General features: G+C 45.6%; 1 protein-coding gene across 1 annotated transcript in view; it reads left to right on the forward strand.

The window, feature by feature from the left end:
- LOC126269368 (glutamate-gated chloride channel-like) overlaps positions 1-22,242 on the forward strand; it is a 217,760-nt gene that overhangs the window by 180,570 nt on the left and 14,948 nt on the right. Inside the window, exons 8-9 of the mRNA XM_049973989.1 lie at positions 776-913; positions 10,346-10,626. Coding sequence (XP_049829946.1) covers positions 776-913; positions 10,346-10,626 — 419 coding nt within the window. The remainder of the gene's footprint in view (positions 1-775; positions 914-10,345; positions 10,627-22,242) is intronic.

Raw genomic sequence — 22,242 nt, forward strand, 5'->3', positions numbered from 1 at the left:
AAAGTGATGGGAATGTAATTCAAATTGATGTATACACAACTGGTGTTACTGATTCCAGTGCATGGTAGAAACAAGTATTGTTCCATTTAAAAATTGTATCTTTTTGCTGTAACTCTTGGGATAATAACACAATAAACTATGTTCAAAGCTCCGCAGACAGTGTAACGTTTCTTATGGTGACCTTCTGCAATTTGTATTTTCGTCACCTATTACTTCGTAACTTACAGGGGCAAACACATTTAGTGAAACACCCTGTATAAGTATGCTTTATGGGAATAGGAGAGATGGTTCACAAATTTGTCTTACAATTATCTTGAGTTACACGGTATTAGTGAGCAATATTGGTATAGCAGTTCATAGTGAAGCAGTATCTTTGTTCCCTTAAGCATTCATTTATATAAAACATCATCAACTTCCTGAACATATGATAGAACAATAAAAACCCAATTTTTCTATATATCTTAATCAAGGCTGAAGCGAGAAAGACTTTTCTAATTCACTTCCTGAAAAAGACAGAATGTAAGAACAATATAAAGTGTTAAATTTTCTAAAATAATAGGAAAAAAAACAACAACAACGTCTGCTAAGTATTAGGTACGTTCGAAATAGATGAGATACTTCTCAAGTGGTCAAGTTGGCTGCGATAGGCCAGTCAGAATGCCGTGTCAGTTAGGGAATTTGTGAAACGTGAGTTGTAAATGCTAGTGTTGGATGTATTTGGTGCAGAGAAACCAGTGTGGCTGCGCTGTGATGTGATGTTGTGACTTGCTGCCAGATGGGTACACGGAGGAGGACCTGCGGCTGTCGTGGGGCGACCGTGACGAGGTGCACCTCGTGAAGCAGCACAGCTCCGCCGGGCTGTTCTCCATCGCCAGCCTGCAGGCTGCCGACTGCACCGCCAGGGCGCGCGGAGGTGAGTCAACGCCCACTCCACTGCTCTGCTCTGTCGTGGCCGTCGTCTGCAGCATCACCTGACTTACATCCCATTTTTAACCAGCCAGAATGTGCATAGGGATTATTAACGGCTACAACTGTCTAATGCAAAGAAATACATCGGTAAGAGTTCCAGACAATGTGAAGGAAGTTGGGATTTCCTAATGTACTTTATAATTGGTAACATGGACAACATCGAAGTGATAATCTATTTGACGCCGCACGTGCTGAAGTACACTATGTGATCTAAAGTATCCAAATACCACCACGCAGTGCGAAATTGACAACTGCATTCATGCTCAAAAATTAAAGATAATGCTGATACCTGGTGAAACAACGCTGTGGTGGGTGGTTTACGGGTTTAAATCACCTCGGGGTATGACCATGCCGTGCATTTGACCTGCGGTCGTCGCACGGTGGCGCTGGCAGCAGTCCACATACGCAGAGGTGTGTTGGTGCATGTTAGAGTACGGTGCAGCAAGTAGGTGTGAAGATGATTTCAGACGTGATAATGGTGACTGTGTGTTTAAAATGTCTCAAAGAACACATATTGATAACGTTATGAGGGGTAGAATGCTACGGCGACTGGAGGCTGGTCAAACACAGCAGGTCGTAGCACGGGCCCTCCGTGCGCCACAAAGTGTGATCTCAAGATTATGGCAACGATTCCAGCAGACAGGAAATGTTTGCACGCGCTACAGTACGGGACGTCCTCACTGTACAACACCACAAGAAGACTGATATCTTACCATCAGTGCCCGCAGATAGCCACGGAGTACTGCAGGTAGCCTTGCTCGGGACCTTATCGCAGCCACTGGAACAACTGTCTCGAGACACAAAGTCTACAGACGACTGAACAGACATGGTTTATTCGCCTGAAGACCTGCAAAGTGCATTCCACTGATCCTTGGTCACAGAAGAGCCCGTAAAGCATGGTGACAAAAACACATTACATGGTCATTGGAATACTGGTCCCAGCTTATTTCACGGACGAGTCCAGGTATAGTCTGAACAGTGATTCGCGACAGGTTTTCATCTAGCGTGAACCAGGAACCAGATACCAACCCCTTAATGTCCTTGAAAGGGACCTGTATGGAGGTCGTGGTTTGATGGTGTTGGGTGTAATTATGATTGGTGCACGTACACCCCTGCATGTCTTTGGCAGTGGGACTGTAACAGTCAGGTGTTTGGGTGCCTCATTTTGCACCAGTATGTCCGCCTTTTCAGGGGGGCAGTGGGTTCCACCTTCCTCCTGATGGATAATAACGCATGGCCCCACCGAGCTGCCATCGTGGAGGAGCACTTTGAAACAGAACAAATCAGGCGAATGGAGTGGCCTGCCTGTTCTCCAGAACACCATCGAGCACGTCTGGTATGCTCTTGGTCGACGTATCGCTGCACGTCTTCAAACCCCTACGACACTTCAGGAGCTCCGGCAGACACTGGTGCAAGGATGGAAGGCTATACCCCAGCAGCTGCTAGACCACCTGATGCAGAGTATGCCAACCCGTTGTGCGCCTGTGTACGTGTGCATGGCGATCAAATCCCATATTGATGTCGGGGTACATGCGCAGGAAACAGTGGCGTTTTGTAGCACATGTGTTTTGGGGCGGTTTTGTCAACTTATCACCGATACCGATGACTTACAGATCTGTATCCTGTGTGTTCCCTATGTGCCTATGCTATTAGCGCCAGTTTTGTGTAGTGCCACATTGTGTGGTACCACATTCTACAATTATCCTCAGTTTTTGAGCATGAGTGTAGATGTCACGAGATGCGAACCCGCAAAGGATGCGGGTAGTATTGTTCTCAGTGGAAAAGTAGTGGCAGCAGAATAGATCGCTCAGGACAGTTCAGTGACTTCGAACGTGGACTAGTCATTGGAAGTCACTTGAGTAAGATATCACTGGAGTAATAAATCCGTTAGGGACTTTTAACTCTTCTAAAAATGACCTAGTCGACCGTTTGTGATTTGATTATGAAATGGAAACGCAAGGGAACAACCACAGACAAAACAAGACCGGGCAGACTTCATGTACTGATGGGGACGCAGAGAGAGGTTGTAAAACATAGCGTGATAACGGCGGAAGCAGTTAATCGTGAGTTCCAAAGCGCTAACAGCAGTCCAGACACCACAGTGACTGTTCAATGGGCGAGCAGTTCCTCACAGTCCACATATCTCTCTCTACTCGGTGCTAAGCGAGGGGCGACGCTTGAAGCGCCGTAAAGAGCAACGCTACTGGACAGTGTGAGGTAATAGGCGAATTGTGACGCCCTGACAATATTCTGAGTTCGGAGTTGGCGTGGCCGCACGGATTGCTCGTCCAGCCGGGGCCCGGCAGCAAACACGTGGTGGCGAACGGTAGCTGGACGAGAGGGGTGGCCCCAGCGCATGGTCCAGCCGCGTGGCTGGGAAATCCATTCTGACGCTGTATTGATGAAGGAGACACGCTGGGAGTGCCAAAGGTGGTGGACTTTGTGAAACTTAAATGGCAGATATTTCATATTCGTATAGAAATTAATAGTAGCCATATGAATCGTGATACCTCAGAAATAAACATGTACATTACCATTATTTGCACGACGATTCTGATGGTGTAATCAGATTTTCAATATATTTACTAGTTTTAAGTTTAGTATCAGACAGTAAATTATACAAGTAACACCCAGCAGCTAATCTCCAAAATCTAAACCCTAAACTGTTCATCCGGTTTCGTCTATCTGCGTGTCTTTAGAAAGCTGTTAGTGTAAACCTAAATTGGTATGAAGTACAGGCATGTAACTTAAACAGTACTTGAGTTATTGCAGGTCAAAATGGCCGATTACTCTCGATCGTATCAGGCTACAAGTACTCCACAATTACACGAAGAAACGATAGCAGCATGCTTATAAATATATTTATTCATCTATGTCTTTGTTTATATCTGATATATATTATTCATGAAGAAATTGATTAAATATTTGAGTTTTAGACAGCAGAGACACATTAGGCTACTGGGCTACCTTTTGTTGCTATTCCTTCGATATATGTTTATTTAATTTGTTTATGTACTTAATAATGTGTGTTAGAGCGTGTTTATGGTCCAGCCATAGGAATATTTATTTACTTTCAAGTTATTTAAATGTAAATCCAGTATTTCGTATGTGTTTCACGTTTGTGAGTGCACGTTGGCTTGGAGACATGGAGGGAGCGCTCTAGCCAATCATAGCGCTCGTTGCTAAGAGAGACGTATGGAGGTTGTGGAGGAGCATCGTTTCCGGAGATGACATGGGGGAGTTCTGGAGGGTACGGCACAGGACACGGGAGGCGCTGGACGTGATGGCACGACGGACGACTTAAACAGTGGAGCAGTTTGCACATGGTCGCGGAGGATAGAAATATTTCTGAGTGCCGGCCTGTACTCTTGTGTGATTTCCGTGGCTTCTGCAGTGAAGACGTAGTATGTGTACAGAAGTGAATATCTCGCGAGCTATTTTGTTGTTCATAGCTAATTACGTGAAGTAGGGATCCATTGTTTCCCCGTTATTCAACTTATATTTTATTTAATTTTTGGACCATCAACACCAATAAGTGTTTTGCAGAAATTTGCCGCATACTGAAAAGTACTTCTGCTATCGTACTCATCATTTAAAGCCGTTAAGATAGTACCTGCAGATTTTATTTAATTGCAATATTTCATTTATAAATTTATGCGTTACATTCATAATTCGCAACTGCCGAATGACAGAAACCTTCTACCAATCGATTCATCTGTGGATTCTTATCGTATACTGTAGACTCAGCAGTATTTGGCCTGTAATGCGGCAACTACGTATCCCAGCCCCTAGACAACGAAACCAGCCAATACTTTTAATATGTATGGGGTATGTAGTTGAGGCCCACCACACCATTTCATTTCAACATTTTTATTTTTTTTAATGTCCACAACAGTGAATGCCTGGAAAGAGTGATTTGCACTGATAGCTTACTCTGACCCTCTGACAATCCGATGGAAGAGTTTAGGTTTGACAATTGCCTGGATAATGTTGCCTGCCCCACGTGTAGTGCTAACAATTAAGGACGCAGGAGGTGACGTTCGGTAAGAGGGTGCTTCCGTCGGGTAGGCTGAGGTGCCCTTATTTCACTTAGGAAATCGCTTTTTGCGGAAGGATACGAACGCAGTTTACAACACTGTGTATTGCTTACAGTAGGGGAACAGTCCTCACGCGATAATCATGACAATGCAGCCGGTCGTAAAGCAGCATCCGTGACGAAATGGTCTGTAGACAATAACAGTGCTGAAATGTTCTGGTCTGCCACGAGTGCCAACCCGAACCCAATGGAACACCTATGGGAAGAGGAAGTCGACTTCGCTCCCTGACGTAGTGTCCAACATCATTGCCTTCTCTTGTTTCTGCTCTTGAGTAAGAATGGACCGCCATTGTCCACAGAGATTCAGACACCTCTCTTAAAGTGTCCACAGCAGAGTTTAAGGCGTCATAAAGATGAAGGTTGGACATGCTCCATATTAATGTCAACTAATGGACTTCCGGATAAGATATTGTATACGTGGAGCCACCCACACGAACATATTAAGCTCCCTTTTCACGATCACGTTTGTCCGCAATAATGTTGTCAATATTACTTCAAAGTAACAGCAATATACGGCAATATTTCGGTATTTCTCGTCACTATTGCTGCTGGAGAAATGTGTTGCCGGTAATTGCTAAGGTATAGCCGAGGAGTGGGCGCTGTTGTACACCAAGGACGGAGATATATTTCGTGTGGCCGTGCCATATTTATCTGTGTCCTTGTCTGTATATGCTTCCCCTCTCACTCTTATCATCGTGTCCAGTTTCTAAGTGGTGAAACAACATTATTTCGACACTGCAGTGCCTTGTTGCTCACAAGTACGATGCACTGCGGCAATTACAGCCGTTATGAAATACATGGAATGTATTCGCAGTTCCGAATATGGACAACCATCAGCTGTATAATGGGATGACGACTTGAAACTATGCGCTGGACCGGGCTTCCAACCCGGATTTCCCGCTTATCGCGAGCGGTAGTGTTACCATTAGGCTATCCGAACGCGCTTCACGAGCAGGCCCAAACTCATATGTCGTCAGCTATGTGCTACAACGGGCACTCATACATCTTTTATGTATATTCCCATACAGGGGAAACACATTAGTTGAAAGTGCCCGGTGTCGAGGGATAAGTTTGTAGTTGGAAGTTAGGGCGTGGCTATGAAACGTTAACAACTGCGAATACATTTCCTACATAACATTATTTCTTGCCAACGACCTTGCCGCAGTGGTATCACCGGTTCCCGTCAGATCACTGTCGTTAAGCGCTGTCGGGCTGAGCTAGCACTTGGATGGGTGACCATCCGGTCTGTCCAGCGGTGTTGGGGTTGGCAAGCGGGGTGCACTCAGCCCTTGTGGGGCAAACTGAGGAGCTACTTGACTGAGAAGTAGCGCCTCCGGTCACGAAAACTGGCAACGGCCGGGAGAGCGGTGTGCTGACCACATGCCCCTCCGTATCCGCATCCAGTGACGCCTGTAGGCTGAGGATGAAACGGCGACCGGTCGGTATCGTTGGGCCTTCATGGCCTGTTCGGACGGAGTTAAGTTATATAATTTTTTTTTCCCTTCATCTCGAAATTTAGCTTACATAGAGGCCATCTGTTTGTTCGATGTCTATGAAAATCCAGAACTCACCAAGCGTCAGAAACATGAAATTCATTAATATGATTTGCACATCTGTGGCAAGAGCTACAGAACGTCGAAGGTAATGCATGCAAAGACCGTAATATCAAAAAGGACATCCTCGCTGCTACCGTCGTAGCAGAGAATCTGCAACGGTGAGCCGTAATTGTATTCTACATAGTTTCTTAAGACTTCTAAACATTCTTAAGTCCTATCACTTGTGCTTTCGTGGTTCTTGCGCTTCAACTCGTCAGCTGTCCTTTTGTTGATTTCGATCTTTGTGTACATTACTTTTCTCGTCCCATAACACTGGTTGTAGATGAATTGCATTTACAAAAATCATTCTCTTTCTGTACGGGTGAATCACAACAAAATATTGACATAACATTTTGATTTTTATAGAAAATTACTTTAATTAATTCCTTCAACCCTTCCTCTAACGCGAAATTTGTGTTACTTGCCAACAGCTACTATACCAAAAAGCTTTTAACTTTTAACAGGTTTTCCATCACATTTCCTATTAATCTGATTTCACGTACCGATAATTTCTGTGTAGCAAAGCAACAACGCAACTCATAGATTATCAGCTACAGTACTGAGCAGGTTTTCCAGATTGCAACACTTTTAAATTTGAAGAGAACATTTGTACCGAGATACGCGACCATGTTGTACATTGGAACGGTGCTTCACATACAAACACGTGGAAAAACGTTACTTTTCCCGGGTAATTTCTGTGAGTTCGCAAAAAGGTTGCAGGTCAAAAATATCATTTCGAAATGGAATAAAAATATATATAAAACTTGTATTACATTGCTGGCTAGAGGCAAAAGTCTGATAAGTGTTCCTAGGTACAACACTTTCGCCTACATCAAACTTCTGTGAGAATCAGCGGTAGCCAAAACCGTCAGGATTTCCGTCAGCCTGATTGTGAGCTGTTATAAATTCTTGCTTATTGGTATTGTTCTTATGAGTTCTTGGGTCAATTCTTTTTACGGTCTACTCTTAACTGTATTTCGGCATTCCACAAGGGTATGTATTCAGCATCAGTTCTCGAGTTGAAGATTCGGAAGGAGTTCATGTTCTTAAACAAGAACGCACCCACAATGCCGAGTTCTCCTTTTCTTGCTAAGTTTTCAACTAGCGAAACACAAAAGCAGGAGAGCCGCATTCACTTCTAGTTGTTCGCTTTCGCGGCCCGCGTAGATACTTCTGCGCGGAAAGGTAATGCCGCAAACATTCCTGGGCTATTATAAGCGGCAATTTTACCGAACATATGGCTGCAATTCGCCTAGGCGGGATTGTTGCCCGGCAATAGTGACAGCCTATATTCTGGAGAACGAGCAAATTCTTTGATCCTTGTAAACGTACCATCCCAAATATCCATTTGAAACCCTCGCATTGTTTTGGACAGATACGAAAGGTCTTTCATATGTCTCCACAAAAAAAGAAATATTATGGGTATCAGATTCGGAGATCTCGGTGACAAAGAGTGGATCGGAATGTCGTCATGTCATGTACGTCCGATATAACCATTTGAAAGGTGTTAATTTACTTGCGACAGCTGTGAGTCACGGTGCTTACGCAGCGATCGTACTTTTAAATCTTCTTTTAGATTCTCTGTAATTCTTATCGATGTGTCGCTAAGTATCAAACTCTTATAGGAATTTGAATTTCTTACATTCATTCTAAACTGACCTTCGTAACGTAGCAACCTCGAATAAAAGATTTTGTCCAGCGGTTGTAAGAAAGCACAACTCACACCCGCCTGCAATAAGGACAGCAGAAAAGAGCCACAGAACCAAAGTCAATCAGTTTTACAATCCTAGGGTACATTTTGACTGAAATTAAATAGGACAGATTGCGAGGTGCCGGGGCTAGCAGTGTATTCAACACTAAATTCTTCTAAATCTTCATATGGAAATGGTGCTCTAAGCCCCACCTTTTCTAACTCCGACTTTTGCTGTTGCACACGGATTAAGAAGAAACGCGAACTGACTCTAATCGACCCTGCAAGTGGAGTAGAAAGGAGTTTGGCACCTGCAATAATTTAATTTGATAGAAATTAATTTGATAAATAAGTTTCCTGAACTTGGTGAGAAGTGAAAGAGTTGCTCTATCGATCTACAGAATGAAAGTTCTGTCCAAAATAACAGTTTGATTTAATATGACTAAACACAAAATAATAAACACAACACATTAACATTTACAATACGTCAAATCGGATACTCGAATAAATACTGTGAAGGTGAAGTTGTCCGTAAACTAGCTTGTGACGTTTATGACCAAGCGGTATGTGGAGCCAATTCCTTGCAACTCAAGTCTTAAGAGAAACACCCAGCAAACCCAACATTAATTGCTGTTACCATAGTGAAAACTCAGACAATGAACACCCAAGACAGAAACACGTAAGAAAAGATGGAAACAGTCGCGCTCTGCTGAGTTATGATTATCACAGAGCAAAATTCCCTAATCTGCCGGTGCTGCGGACGTACATTACCAAGCTGTCTTCTTAATTGCAAGGACACGATCTGCCGTACCGGAAGCGATGGCTGGTTGCTTCGACGTCCAGTCGTGGTGATGATAATGCCGCGAGTGTAGCCCGAAACAAATTATCCTGGTCTGGTTGTTCCAGACTAAAGACTTCCTATCAATACAAATGCGAGTCTGAGGGAGACGAGGAGGCACGCCACACAATCACTGACGGTACAGTGATTGATTTCAACAAGCGAAGTCACACAGTAACTCCGATACAGTCAACTTTAGCCAAAACTGTTCATAAAGTTACGTTGAAGTCGAAACTTCAACAACTTAGTCAAACAGTTATAAGTAAATGAAAGTATATTAGACAGCCAACGGGAGGCACCGAGAGCTCAGTCTTGGAACCTACTCCAACCGAAAGGCGAAAGCCGACCGTCTCAAGAGCACTCATACAAGCCGAACACAGAACATTCCCGCCCCCACGACAGTGGTCGTGGTTAAACGTTCCAATCAGAAACTCAAAAACTGGCGGAAAATTCCACTCTATTGCTGACGCACTACTATTCCACCAATGGAGATACTTGCCACCAATTTCTGCACCGATTTTGCTACGTCACGGAGCTATCCCCTGAGCAAGCCAATCACAGTCATGATTTTGCAGAAAACGCGGGAATTTGCCCGCCAAGACTGCCTGGGAACACAAGTCATTCCCATGACTCGCTGGTAGCCCGCCAGAAGGCGTTTTACTAAGTTTCTGCGAAGTAACGGAACCTCTAGCCCAGCCGCTCCGTCAGGCCCCTGTGGGCGTGTCGCCCCCACTCTTATGACAATGTCGGAGTCTGGAAAGTATCCACTCGACTCCCTCACACCCGTCGGCTTAACCCTTCCAAGATCAGCAGAACGCGCCCGTCACCAGACCACTCGGGTGACGCGAGACACTGCGTGGAAAGTCCGCATGTGAAGGAATAGCGACTTTTAACCGCATGAAATTAGAGAGGAAAATCTAATTACTCAGAGTATGATAGAAATATGAGAGGGGGCTCATGCCACCTCTCAGGATAAAAAAATTGCGGTTTGCATGAAACGACAATGGTAAGCTGAATCACCCAGTAACCAAGCGAATTCAAAGGCCTCCTGTTTCTGCAAAGTGATAGCTGCGCGTAAGAGAGTACTCAGTCATGTAAATGCAGTATTTTGAGGTTTAGACTGGAGAGCGGAGCGCCGAGTGTGTCTGTGTGCGCAGCGGCGACGAGCTGCCTGCGGGCGGTGGTGCGGCTGTGGCGGGACCCGCGGCCAGCGCTGCTGCGCGCCTACTTGCCGAGCGCGCTGCTGGTGGCTGCGTCGTGGGCCGCCTTCTGGATGCGCCGCCGCTGGGGCCGCGTGGCCGCCGCCGCCCTCGCCGCCGCCGGCGTCGCCTACGTGACGACGCCGCCGCTGGCCGCGCTGCCGCCGCTGCCCTACTCGCCCGCGCTGCGGCTCTGGCGCGACGCCTGCCTCGGCTTCCTCGCCTGCGCCGTCCTCCAGGTGCGCAGCGGGCGCCTCCCTGCAGTCGCAGGCGTGGTCTTGTGCCTCCCCACGGTGCTGCTTGTGCCGTGCTTGTTCTAAGTCCTCTCACAACCACGGTCCGTGCAGTGGGGCAACATACGCACAGGGCTGGCAATAGTCACGGGTACCTCCCAATATTGTGTCACACCTTCTATAGCCCGACGTAGTCCAGTAACTCGACGTGGCATGCACTCGACAAGTCATTCGAAGTCACCTGGAGAAATATTGAGCCACGTTGTCTCTATAGCCGTCCACAATTGCGAAACTATAGCCAGTGCAGGATTTTGTGCACAAAATGACCCCTCGAATATATCCCACAGATGCTCGATGGGATTCATGTCGGTCGACCTGGGTGGCCAAGGTGCCTATTCTGTCTCTTTCCGCCATTGCGCCGATCGTTTCGGTACTCAAGAACACCGAACGGTCTAGTACTCGAATTAGAGCCCCTCCATTATTCATTTCGACCCGCCAGGGTAGCCGAGAGCGCTAACGCGCTGCTTCCTGGATTCGGGTAGGCGCGCCGGCCCCGGATCGAATCCGCCCGGCCTGGATGTGGTTTTTAGGCGGTTTTCCACATCCTACTAGGTGAATACCGATCTGGTCCCCACGTCCCACCTGAGTTACACGACTCGCATACATTTGAAACACATTCACACTATTTCACGATTTACACTAGACGCGGACAGCTGGGGTACACTACTTCCATCCAGGGGGTATGGGGTGGCGGCGGGAGCAGCATCCGGCCACCCCTTAAAATTGACCACGCCAATTCCGTACTTAACCCTGCCGACCATGTGCACAATGCGGGATACAGGCGGTAGCAGAAGAAAGAAAGAAGGATTATTCCCTATGCATTTCGGTAGCGATACCGTTCGGGTCTAGAGAACCGAAGCGCTGTTGTTGGTTCGCGTCGCGGAAACCAATCATTAGCAAGCGGTCGCAGATCCGCGTATGCGCACTGCAGCGCGCACAGCGCTACGAACACAAAGCAGCTTGCAGACGACACAGGCCCGCTATCCTTCCAAGTACCGAAAATTGCGTTTTCGTTGCCATAACGCATGACGCCCGATTCCATCGAGATCGAGCTGACGTGCCCGCCTTCATCGCCCTTGCCTCCTCCTTAACAGTATCAGTCGCAATAAATCCATTTCCATGATTCTCAGCTGAAATGGTTAGAAATTTTTACAGTTTCCCTGACCGCATGTTTCCATGCATGCATAATAACGACAGCGTATTTGACTATATTCTGCAGATTGTTGTAAATGCCGCATTATGTCATGTTATTCTCATTCACACTGATATCATATTTTGGATTTTACGTTACGGAAATGAGTTAGGAATGGTGTGTAGTACCACAGTGTACTGATACATCTATAAAACATGCGAAAAATTGATTCTGAGAGTTTCAAAGAATAAGAAGATAAACAGAATGTGGTTATAGCTCGGTCCTTGAGATCCAAATGATTAAGTAGCCCACTTCGCTATATGATACGTCAACGATTTGGGTCTTAAAAACAAAATTGAAAAAACGCATTTTCGAGAGCTCCTGCAGTTCGTCGAAGTACATGCATCTCATGAATGAAAATGTTTCGGATATGGTCCTACAGTCTAAAAATATTATGGCAGAGATCTTGCATCTCTGTCTACTATTGTTGAGGATTCGATCGCACATAAACAGTTGTGATATGCAAGATTATGAAGATGACCGCTGCTACTTACATTCCCAATAATTTAAGTTGTGCTCTTAGATTCCTGTCTAACCGCAACTCGGAAATCGCTACATACTCGGAAAAAATGGTGAATTATTTCTGACAAGAAAAAATATAAAGGTCACTGTCGGTTGTTTCACTCACAGCAATTTCATATTTCGTTTTTTAAACACACAGAAATCACGAAATCATTACTGAAGAATGCTCTTTTAATATAAGTAATAACTAATATTGCAGAAAAATCTTAACTTACACAGATAACAATGTCTCAGAACGTGACGCATACATGAAAAGGAAAAAAAAATTTTTTTCGCCCATCGATGCGCGAATCCATGACCTTCCCTGAGGCATTCCCGCGCGCTAGCCACTTTTTTATGTAATCATTCACAGTGACAACCTAACTTAACCATACTTCTAACAAAGGAAAATAGTCTATTATGAACTCACTTTGCAACCAGATGCGTCATCTGATGATTTTTTAGTAACACAATCACTAAATCCAAAGCTAAAACCGAAAATTATAGGTGCATTTAAACGACAGCTCACTGATCAACAGGGCTACACCGAAATCCAAAACCTCTCGGTACAATTGTCGTAAAATCCGTAGGAGGACCGTTCGGTAACAGGTCTTAGAAGTTTACTGAATAGGATATTTCGATAAAGAACCGAAAATGACGTCACTACCGAGACAAACATACTAAACCGATCGGTATGATCGATACAGAATAGGGCCCCAAACCATTCGTCAGGATTGTCCAGAATGTTCCTCAAACTGCTCGATGACAATTGTGATCCGATGACATCCTCGTTTGAGAACATGAAATCCATGAATGCAAATCCTCTCCAAGTGGCCGAACATAATCATCTCCAGCCATAACCACCTCCGGTTCAGTTGGAAAAGAGGACCGAGACCAATCCATGTAAACGCAGCTCACGCCATTATGGAGCCACTAGCATCTTACACTGCCTTGTTGGCAACTTGGGTCCTTACCTTTGTGCGGTCTGCTCCACAGCTGAGCCCTACCATCAGCTCTTACCAACTGAAATCGAGACTCATCTGACGAGGTTGGGTTTTCCAGTCGCCTGGGGTGCAACCGATACGGTGACGACCTCAGGAGAGGCGCTGCAGGCGATGTGGCGTTACCAAAGGCACTCACGCTGGCCGATTGCTGCCATAAAGACCATTAAGACCAAATTTTGCCTCACCGTCCTAACGAAAACCTTCGTCGCAAGTCCCTCGTTGATTTCTGCGGTTATTTCAAGCATTAATGCTTGTCTGTTAACAATGTCAACTGTATGCAAACGCCGCTGATCTCGGTCGTTAAGCGAAGGCCATTGGACACTGCGCCGTCAGTAGGGAGAGGTAATACCAGAACTTTGATACTCTCGGAACAACCTTGACACTATGAATCTCGGAATATTGAATTTCACGACGATTTCCGAAAAGGTATGTACCGTTCGTCTAGCTCCAGCTACCATTCCGCGTTCAAAGTTAGTTAATTCCCGTCTTGTGGCCATAATCACGTCAGAAACCTTTTCAAAAGAATCACCTGCGCACAAACGACAGCTGCGCCAGTGCACTGCTTTTTATACATTGTATACGGGATACTAGCGCTATCTGTATATGTGTATGTCACTATCCCATGCCTTTTGCCACCTCAGTACAAGTAACACCGGGGAGGAATTGCGGAAGTTTGAATAGCATTGAAACCGAGGCTGGACATTTCCAGAAATTAGAAAACCAGTAGGAAAAGTGACAAGGTAATCTGCAAATACGTTGGTGCAGTACAATTAAGGGTTCGTAGAGAATGAGTGGCAGTCAGTAGTAATGAGTTAACAGCCATCGCAGCACAGACGCAGTCGCACACTGAAGGAATTCCATGTTTCCTCCTAAACCACTGGACCGATTTCAGCCAAACATCGTACACATATCCTTTGCTGTCAGGTAATAATCGCTCTCTGGGTAAGAACCACCTACCTCTCATAGTTCGGAAGAGGTGAAGTCATAAACAATGAGATGCGTGAAAAACTACATATGCATGTCATTTACATTCATTACTTCTGCTCTACTAGCAACTTTATTTGCGCTAAACGCATTTACAAAATTATATCATGGCACAGTGACACAGTCTACGAGATATGACGCCATAAACACTGACATGCGTGAAAAACTCCCGCATTGTGGACGATGTTTAAATTTATTACTTCTTTGCAACTAATTCGACTCGCAACATACTTCGCAGACCGTATCCACATAAGCCGCTGAATGTACCGACACAAATATACCATTGTACGACACACAGAGATATGACGGCATAAACAGTGAGATGCCTGAAAAACGCCGCATTTTGCATGATGTTTTCATACATTTATTATTTACTACTGAGACACTCCTACAGACAAGTCATTTTACGGAAAGCCCTGTCACAGGGCAGCGTTCTATGACAGCTTTGTACTGCGAAGCACAAACGGCGGGATTACTGGAGAATAGGATACAAACCATCGGCTTTGACCAATGACGTCAGAAGTTACCAAAGATAATGTATTGCACAGATCTAATAGCAAAGATGAATGTTGAGAAACAAAGGAATGTAGGACATAGAAAACAGATCGTAGACAATATATCACGTAATTCATATTTAGAACATAATGTTAAGATGTAGCTTGTTTGAGTCCTAGTATCTTATTCTTCAGTTGACCTATATAGCTCAACTGAAGAGTGAGAGACTGATACAAAGAAGAAAGAAAACAAAGGGGGGGGAAGAAGTAACGTTAGTATGCAATACCTCAGTTGTAACATATATGCGTTTATCCAGAACTTCAGTTGATGTGTGTAGGTTAACTGCAATACGAGACACAAATTTAGCGTATGTCCCTTTTAGCCTTTGCTAACAGCAGTATCCTATTCTTCAGTTGGCCTATATAGGTCAGCTGAAATACGGGATACAAACTTTACAGGTGTTGATTTTTACGCCTCCGCTACTACTAACATCCTGTTCTTCATTTGATACTAGTACTAGGTTAACTGATATATGGAATACAATTCTTTTTCGCCTCCGACACTAATAGTGTCGACTGAAAATAACATAGTAGTACTACCGACAACGTAAAAACCTCCACCAGTAAAATTTATATTCTGTACTTAAGGTGACATTCATAGGTCAACTGAAGAATTAGATACTAGTGTCAGCGAAAGCGAAAAACACGACATACATAAAATTTGTATCCTGTACTTCAGTTGACCTATATAAGTCAACTGAAGAACAGGAGACTACCTTCGTAGATCAACTGAGGTACAGGATGCCAATGTTACGTACGCCGCTTTCTTCGTCTTTGGTAGCACCAGTATCCTATTCCTCAGCTGATCTATATAGGTCCTTTTCCGTATATCGGTCTTGTCACATTCGATAGTACTACTATCGACTCAAAAATATCATACTTATACTAGTGCCAGCGAAGGCGAAAAAAAGCGACAACTGTAAAATTTTTATTCCGTACTGCAAACTTCATTGAAACAGCAACTAATATACGATCAGAAAGTATAACTTTAGATCAAACACCTTTATTTGTTAGTTGACGAACCATACTTCAAGTCTTCCGTATTCAGAAGAATAGATAAATCCATAGTTACAAACGAAAATCAAAAAGTAAAATTTGTAGAGAATGAAAAACATTTCTTCCAAAATATCTCAAACCCATGCAAATAGGATGGGCAGTCGCCGGCATAGAACGCCGCAGGGTGCAAATGACAGCCCAGTCAGACTTATGGTGGAGGAGGGAAGCGAGCATCCTGTCCTCCCATTGTTCGGACCTCCAGTCGGCGAGCCGGTGACAGAATTCGCGCTAGAGGCGTCTCATTTGGCTTTTGTTCCGAGGATCCTGAAACTGCTTCCGCCGCAGGCGGTAGCGGTTGTTTTGCACCTTCAGCTCCCGTAACAGGGGAGGCAAATCGTCCAGGGGGATTAAATCCCAAGGTGCAGTGGAGGTGGAGAGTTTCACTGCTTTCTGTATATTGGCGGTGAGGTAATCCACGGCACGGACTATCCTGGCCAGTGTTGTCAAGTCGAGATCGTGCCAAGTGGTGTTTTTAAGTAGTCTGGCAAACTTGTCCCAATTGGTGAGGATCACAGCGTAATGAAGATCAAATGAAAGGGCAGCATCGATGAGATGCAGGAGTACTGGGTCATGGTCGGAGGCTAGGTTGTGGGGAACTTCCAGTGAAAACTGAGCGGTGATGTTTTTGGAGATGGCCATATCTACAACGGACTGGGATATGGATAGGTTCGTGGGGGCCATAGACTGATAGCACTAAAGTATGCTCCAGGTCAAGAAGGAGCCAGCCTTTGTGCTTAGAGACCTGAGAACGCCAAGCTGGGTGCTTGGCATTGAAATCCGCCCCAACCATGAGCCTCTCGAAGGACGTCAATGTGCAGAGGTCTGCTTCTAGCAGTGGCTTGTTTAGACTCAAATACGCTGCTGCAAATGTAAAGGCACCAAGACGTGTGGAGATGGTAACTGCTGTGAACTCTATGTGTTCCATTGGCTGGAGAGTCTCTTGGGTACATTGTTGAGGAACACTGTCATGCCTTCACCATGGTGGTCAAGACGGTCAGAGAGGTAACACATTATGTTGCAAAGGCGGAAATCATCCGCCGGTTTGAGGTGTATTTCTCTGACCAGTAAAACATCCACACGATGGTCGTGGAAGATGGCATTCAGCTCTGTCTTCATCTGTTTTATGCCATTGGCATTAAAAATGTAGGTGACGACATCCAGAGGGGGCTGGTGGTGGTGTGGTGGTCGATCCGCCGTTACAGCAATAGTTGACTAAGCCCTTCCATTGGGGCGATGACCTAGGAGAACCCATCCTCCGACTGACGGATTTAGTGTGAAGTTTCACGAATAACAGACCAGATGTGGGGTTTTATGAAAAAGATGATGACCTGGAGCATTTTTGCACATCAGCCTTCACCACTGGGGGAGGGTCCCAGGTGGGCTGCTTGCCGCTGTGGCAGGCAGGGGATGGTGTAGTAGCAGGAAGAGTGAGGGTAGGGGTAGAGGGCTGGGATCTGGCCACAGGTGGACTGGAGGGGGCTGCAACTGGCTCCTGTAGTTGTTGAGTAGTGGAAGCCGTCATGGAAGATGTACAATAAGGAGGAGACAGGGCTGCAGCAGCAAAGGATGTCGCAGGGGTCTGGGCAGAAAGGGGCACATTAGCAACAGAACCACCCACTGTCTGAGTGGCTGGTACCATAGCGGCTGCTGAGGGCAGTACACCAAACTGGCACCTCAAAACAGGACAGTTGGTAGTGTCCCGTAGTGGTGGGAGAGGTCGATTTGTTCCTGGTTTCTTTTTGGGAGAACGAGAAGACTTCCCGGCCTTTCGTGTACAGAAGGTACCAGATTTGGTAAATCCGCGCTATGTCCTCCCTCTGGGAAAGGGAGATGGCGTTGGTAGGACAGGGGATCAATGCCTGGGTCTCAGGATCCCTCTTGCTGTACTGGTGGACCAAAGGATCTTCGAAATGGAGCTGAAGCAATTCCTCCTTGACCACCTCTGTCGTAACCTGTAGTGGCAAGTCCTTGATGAGGATTTTTGTTCGACGATTACCCGACGTCTGGTGGGTAAAGTAAGGCATCGCCTTTGATTTGACAAAGTCGAGAATGGTGAGATAGTCGTCCCTATTGTCAAGCAGGTATTGCACATGATCTTTTTGGTAAACATCTCACAATAGACCGAAAATGAGCCACTGGAGCGCAATGTTCAGTTTTGTATAATTACAATGTGGGAGGGAGGGGGGGGGGGGGATCTTCTCCTTCTTCAGAGGGCTTGATGGAGTCTCTTGAGAAGGAGGGTCAGGTGCATGAGCCATTTCCTCATCCACAGGACCATCCGGTTGGGCGTACCCCAGGAGGGAGGTATCAGAGCACGATCCGCTGTCACTGCAGCCCGCGTAGGTGGAGAAGCGTCTGGAGTCACGGCCAGAGGACTTTCCGACTGGATCAGGGTATCCAGAAGACTTGCCACGGTGGCGGGACTGCGTAGGAAGAAGTGCACCCATAGGTACAGCCGGGTAGTGCTCAGACACAGCCGAGGCGTTCGCCGCCTCACTACGAGAAACATCAATTACTAAGCGGTCAGGTGAGTCGTCGGACGACGACGACACGGAAGAACAGATCCTGACACGGTACGATGGACAGTCGTCACGTAGTGATCGGGTTCAGTGCCGGTGGTATCCACCGGCAATTTGTGGCGGTTGGTGCGATTCAAACGATCCTTCGCCCGCTGCGAGATGCGTAGAACATCAGGTACGACGGGAAGCCGGGATGAGCGGCGTTTCCGACGCGATTCACCCCGAGGGACGGCGGTGAGAGAGTCGGGGAGCCGCGAAGGCTGCTCCGCGGACTCCTCCATGGTAGACATGGGCCCGCCTGACGTAGCCAGGGGCCCGGCACGAGAAGACTGCACACACCAAAACTTCCCAGCTAATCTGAGGCAAAAACTACGAAAATACCAATGTCGAAAAGGCAGATACTCAACGCTGATATGCGGTGAAAACTACAACGATACGACACGGAACGATACTCGTACGAGAAAACATCTTCAGGGGTCCAATCGTACTTGCGGTTTACAGCGCAGGCGTTAGGAGGTCACATGCGAGAGGCAGCGAAGTTGTCTGTGAAGTAAGAACAATCTAATCGCTGAGTATCGACTGAGCATGTCGATTCCGTTGTGACCGCATAATTGTAATAATTGGATTTCAATTTTTATCCAGCTAAAAGCCGTTATCATGGTTCTTTAAATCATCAGCAAGACTTATTTCCACTGATTCTTTAATTACAGAGTCCCAGAAGCTGGACCCGTTGCTAAAATTTTGGTATTATTGTATTCCACTGAATGTCCCATGAAAATGCAATGTTCTGCTACTGCTGATTTTAAAGGTTTCCGCAGACGGACGTATTCTTTCGTGTTCTACGCACTGCTCCTGGACCATTCGTGTCGTCTAACCTATATATGCAGAGCTGCACTCACAGGGAATTTTATGAACACCCGCCTTCCTCAATTGTAAATGGTCTTCAACGGATCCGACTAAGGCCCTGCTCTTTACTGGTAGAGGGAAGATGACATTAATATTATTCTTCTTAAGCAATCTGCCTGGTTTGAAAGACATGTTCCCGCCATAAGGAAGGAACACAGTTGATTTATAGTCGTGATCAGTCTCCTTAGAGCGTTGCTTCCTGTTATTAAAATTGTGCATGGCCCTGCGTGTTTGACGCGAAGTATAGCCATTCTCTTTAAAAACCTTCTCCAGATGCACTAATTCTTGGCGAAGGCTATCAGCATCCGATATTACATGCGCCCGATGAATTAAAGAACTAAGAACACCGGCGGTTTGTGCGGGTTGATGGCAGCTGGACGCCTGAAGATACAGGTCTGTATGTGTGGGTTTCCTATACACCGAATGTCCCAAAGACCCATCATTCTCACGGCGTACTAACACATCTAGAAAGGGTAAAGTCTCATCTTTCTCAGTCTCCGTAGTAAACTTGATGTTCTCATGTAAAGTGTTGAAACGACAAAGGAATTTTTCCAATTCTTGTCTGCCATGAGGCCATACAATGAAAGTATCAGCTACATAACGCCAGAAAACCGTAGGCCGACTCAAGAGCTTTCTCCTCAAAGTCTTCCCTAAAAAGATTGGCCACCACAAGGGACAAGGGACTTCCCAAGGCGACACCGTCAGTTTGTTCAAAAAATTCGTTATTAATTAAAAAATAAGTCGAGGAGAGAGTATGTGCAAACAAAGTTGTCAAATCATCGCTGAACAAGTTACCAATAAGATGTAGCGAGTGAAATAAAGGCACTGAGGTAAAAAGTGAGACCACATCGAAGCTAACTAGTGAATCCGAGCTGCTCGGCTTAATAATCTTCAAACGATTGATAAAATCCTTGGAATTACGTATATGGTGGCAGCACTTACACACATACGGCTTGAGTAAGGAGGCCAGACGTTTGGCAGTCGAATAAGTAGAAGCACCAATGTTACTCACTATCAATCGTGGTGGGACGCCATCATTGTGAATCTTGGACAGCTCATACAGTCTTAGTGGAACAGCATTGTGTGGTCTCAGCCTTCTGATAATCTTGTCAGGTAAAGAACTGTCTTTCAAAAGAGTAGCAGTTTTTCTAGATATACGACTCTTTGGGTTCTTATCGATTTTGTGGTACATAGAATCGTTTAGTTGACAGTATATCTTCTCGTTGTAGGCTTCCCTCGTCAAAATGACCGTAGCATTACCCTTATCAGCAGGGAGAACTACCGTACCAATATGTTTCACTTCCACGTAAAGCTACAGTCCGCACAGATACTTCCAAGAAAGGCTTTCTTACACACAATATACAGTGTTACCGTTTACTGAAAAACTGTTTTTGTTGTTCATAGTCTGCATTTTATCTCGTCTTTGCTACCGTTATTTATTTTACTGTCCAAATATCAGAACTCTTCTACTATCATACAATGTAAGCTTTCACGGCCGGTATTGTCTTCACTTAAAACTTCCGGGCTGATAGGGCGTGGTCGAAGTATAAAACTCTCTCCTGACGCTTCGTCTCCGACTGCGGGAGACATCCTCGGAGGTAAAGCGGCGAACTGCGAAGAGAACTCGAGGAAGCGCTGATTACATAGGCAGTACAGAGGGCGCCACTGTCGATCACGTGGCGTCGGCTATGAGATTGTCTCTGGTAACGCCAACATTCTCGATTGAAAGTAATCGATCGTCACTCTTGCGGTGCAACGCTGACATCCAAATTTTATCCAGTTTAACACCTTCGTCTTTCCTGTTAAAATTATTACGATGTTTATCAATCTCCCTTATGGCCCAACGTTCCGTCCCGTCGTTTAATCACAGACATATCCAGAAGTTCAATTGCCCATTCCTTTCCGTCTCCGTAGTGAATTGGACTTTCGGATTAATGCTGTTTAAATGTGTCAAGAAGGCATCCAACTCCTCTGCTCCGTGTGTCCATACTACGAACGTATCATCGACATAGCGATACCATCTGGCTGGTCTCTTACTGGCAGTCTGCAACGCCCGTTGTTCAAAAGTCTCCATAAATAAGTTAGCCACAGCAGGACTGAGAGGACTGCCCATATCCACCCCGTCAATCTGTTCATAAAAGTTATTATTGTATTGAAAGTAGGTTGTGGTGAGGCAGTGTCGGAATAATGCCACAATATCGGTAAGAAACCGATATTGTGGTATTATAACATAAGAGGAATTGCCGCCTGGGTCACACGGATAAATCGGCCGTAGCGGAACACGTTTACCAGGAAGGTGATCATGAAATAAAATTCAGCGAGACGAGCGTCATATTAAAAACCTCGCATTATTATGCACGTTTATATAGAGAGGCTATCGAGATTGGTAAACATCGTAATAATTTTAACAGGAAAGACGAAGGTGTTAAACTGGATAAAATTTGGATGTCAGCGTTGCACCGCAAGAGTGACGATCGATTACTTTCAATCGAGAATGTTGGCATTACCAGAGACAATCTCATAGCCCACGCCACGTGATCAACAGTGACGCCCTCTGTACTGCCTATGTAATCAGCGCTTCCTCGAGTTCTCTTCGCAGTTCGCCGCTTTACCTCCGAGGATGTCTCCCGCAATCGGAGACGAAACGTCAGGAGAGAGTTTTATACTTCGACCACGGCCTATCAGCCCGTAAGTTTTAAGTGAAGACTCTTCTACTATTTTCAGTGTCTCTTAGTCTAATTCCTTCAGAGTGACCTAGGAGGGATGTACAGTAAGTAATGCAACAGGTCCTTTCCGCGCACAATTCCAGTTGAAAAAATACGGAATTTGTTGTGGAAAATCGTGGA

The sequence above is a fragment of the Schistocerca gregaria genome, chromosome 1, assembly GCF_023897955.1.
Source record: "Schistocerca gregaria isolate iqSchGreg1 chromosome 1, iqSchGreg1.2, whole genome shotgun sequence".
NCBI classification, from domain to species: Eukaryota; Metazoa; Arthropoda; class Insecta; order Orthoptera; family Acrididae; genus Schistocerca; species Schistocerca gregaria.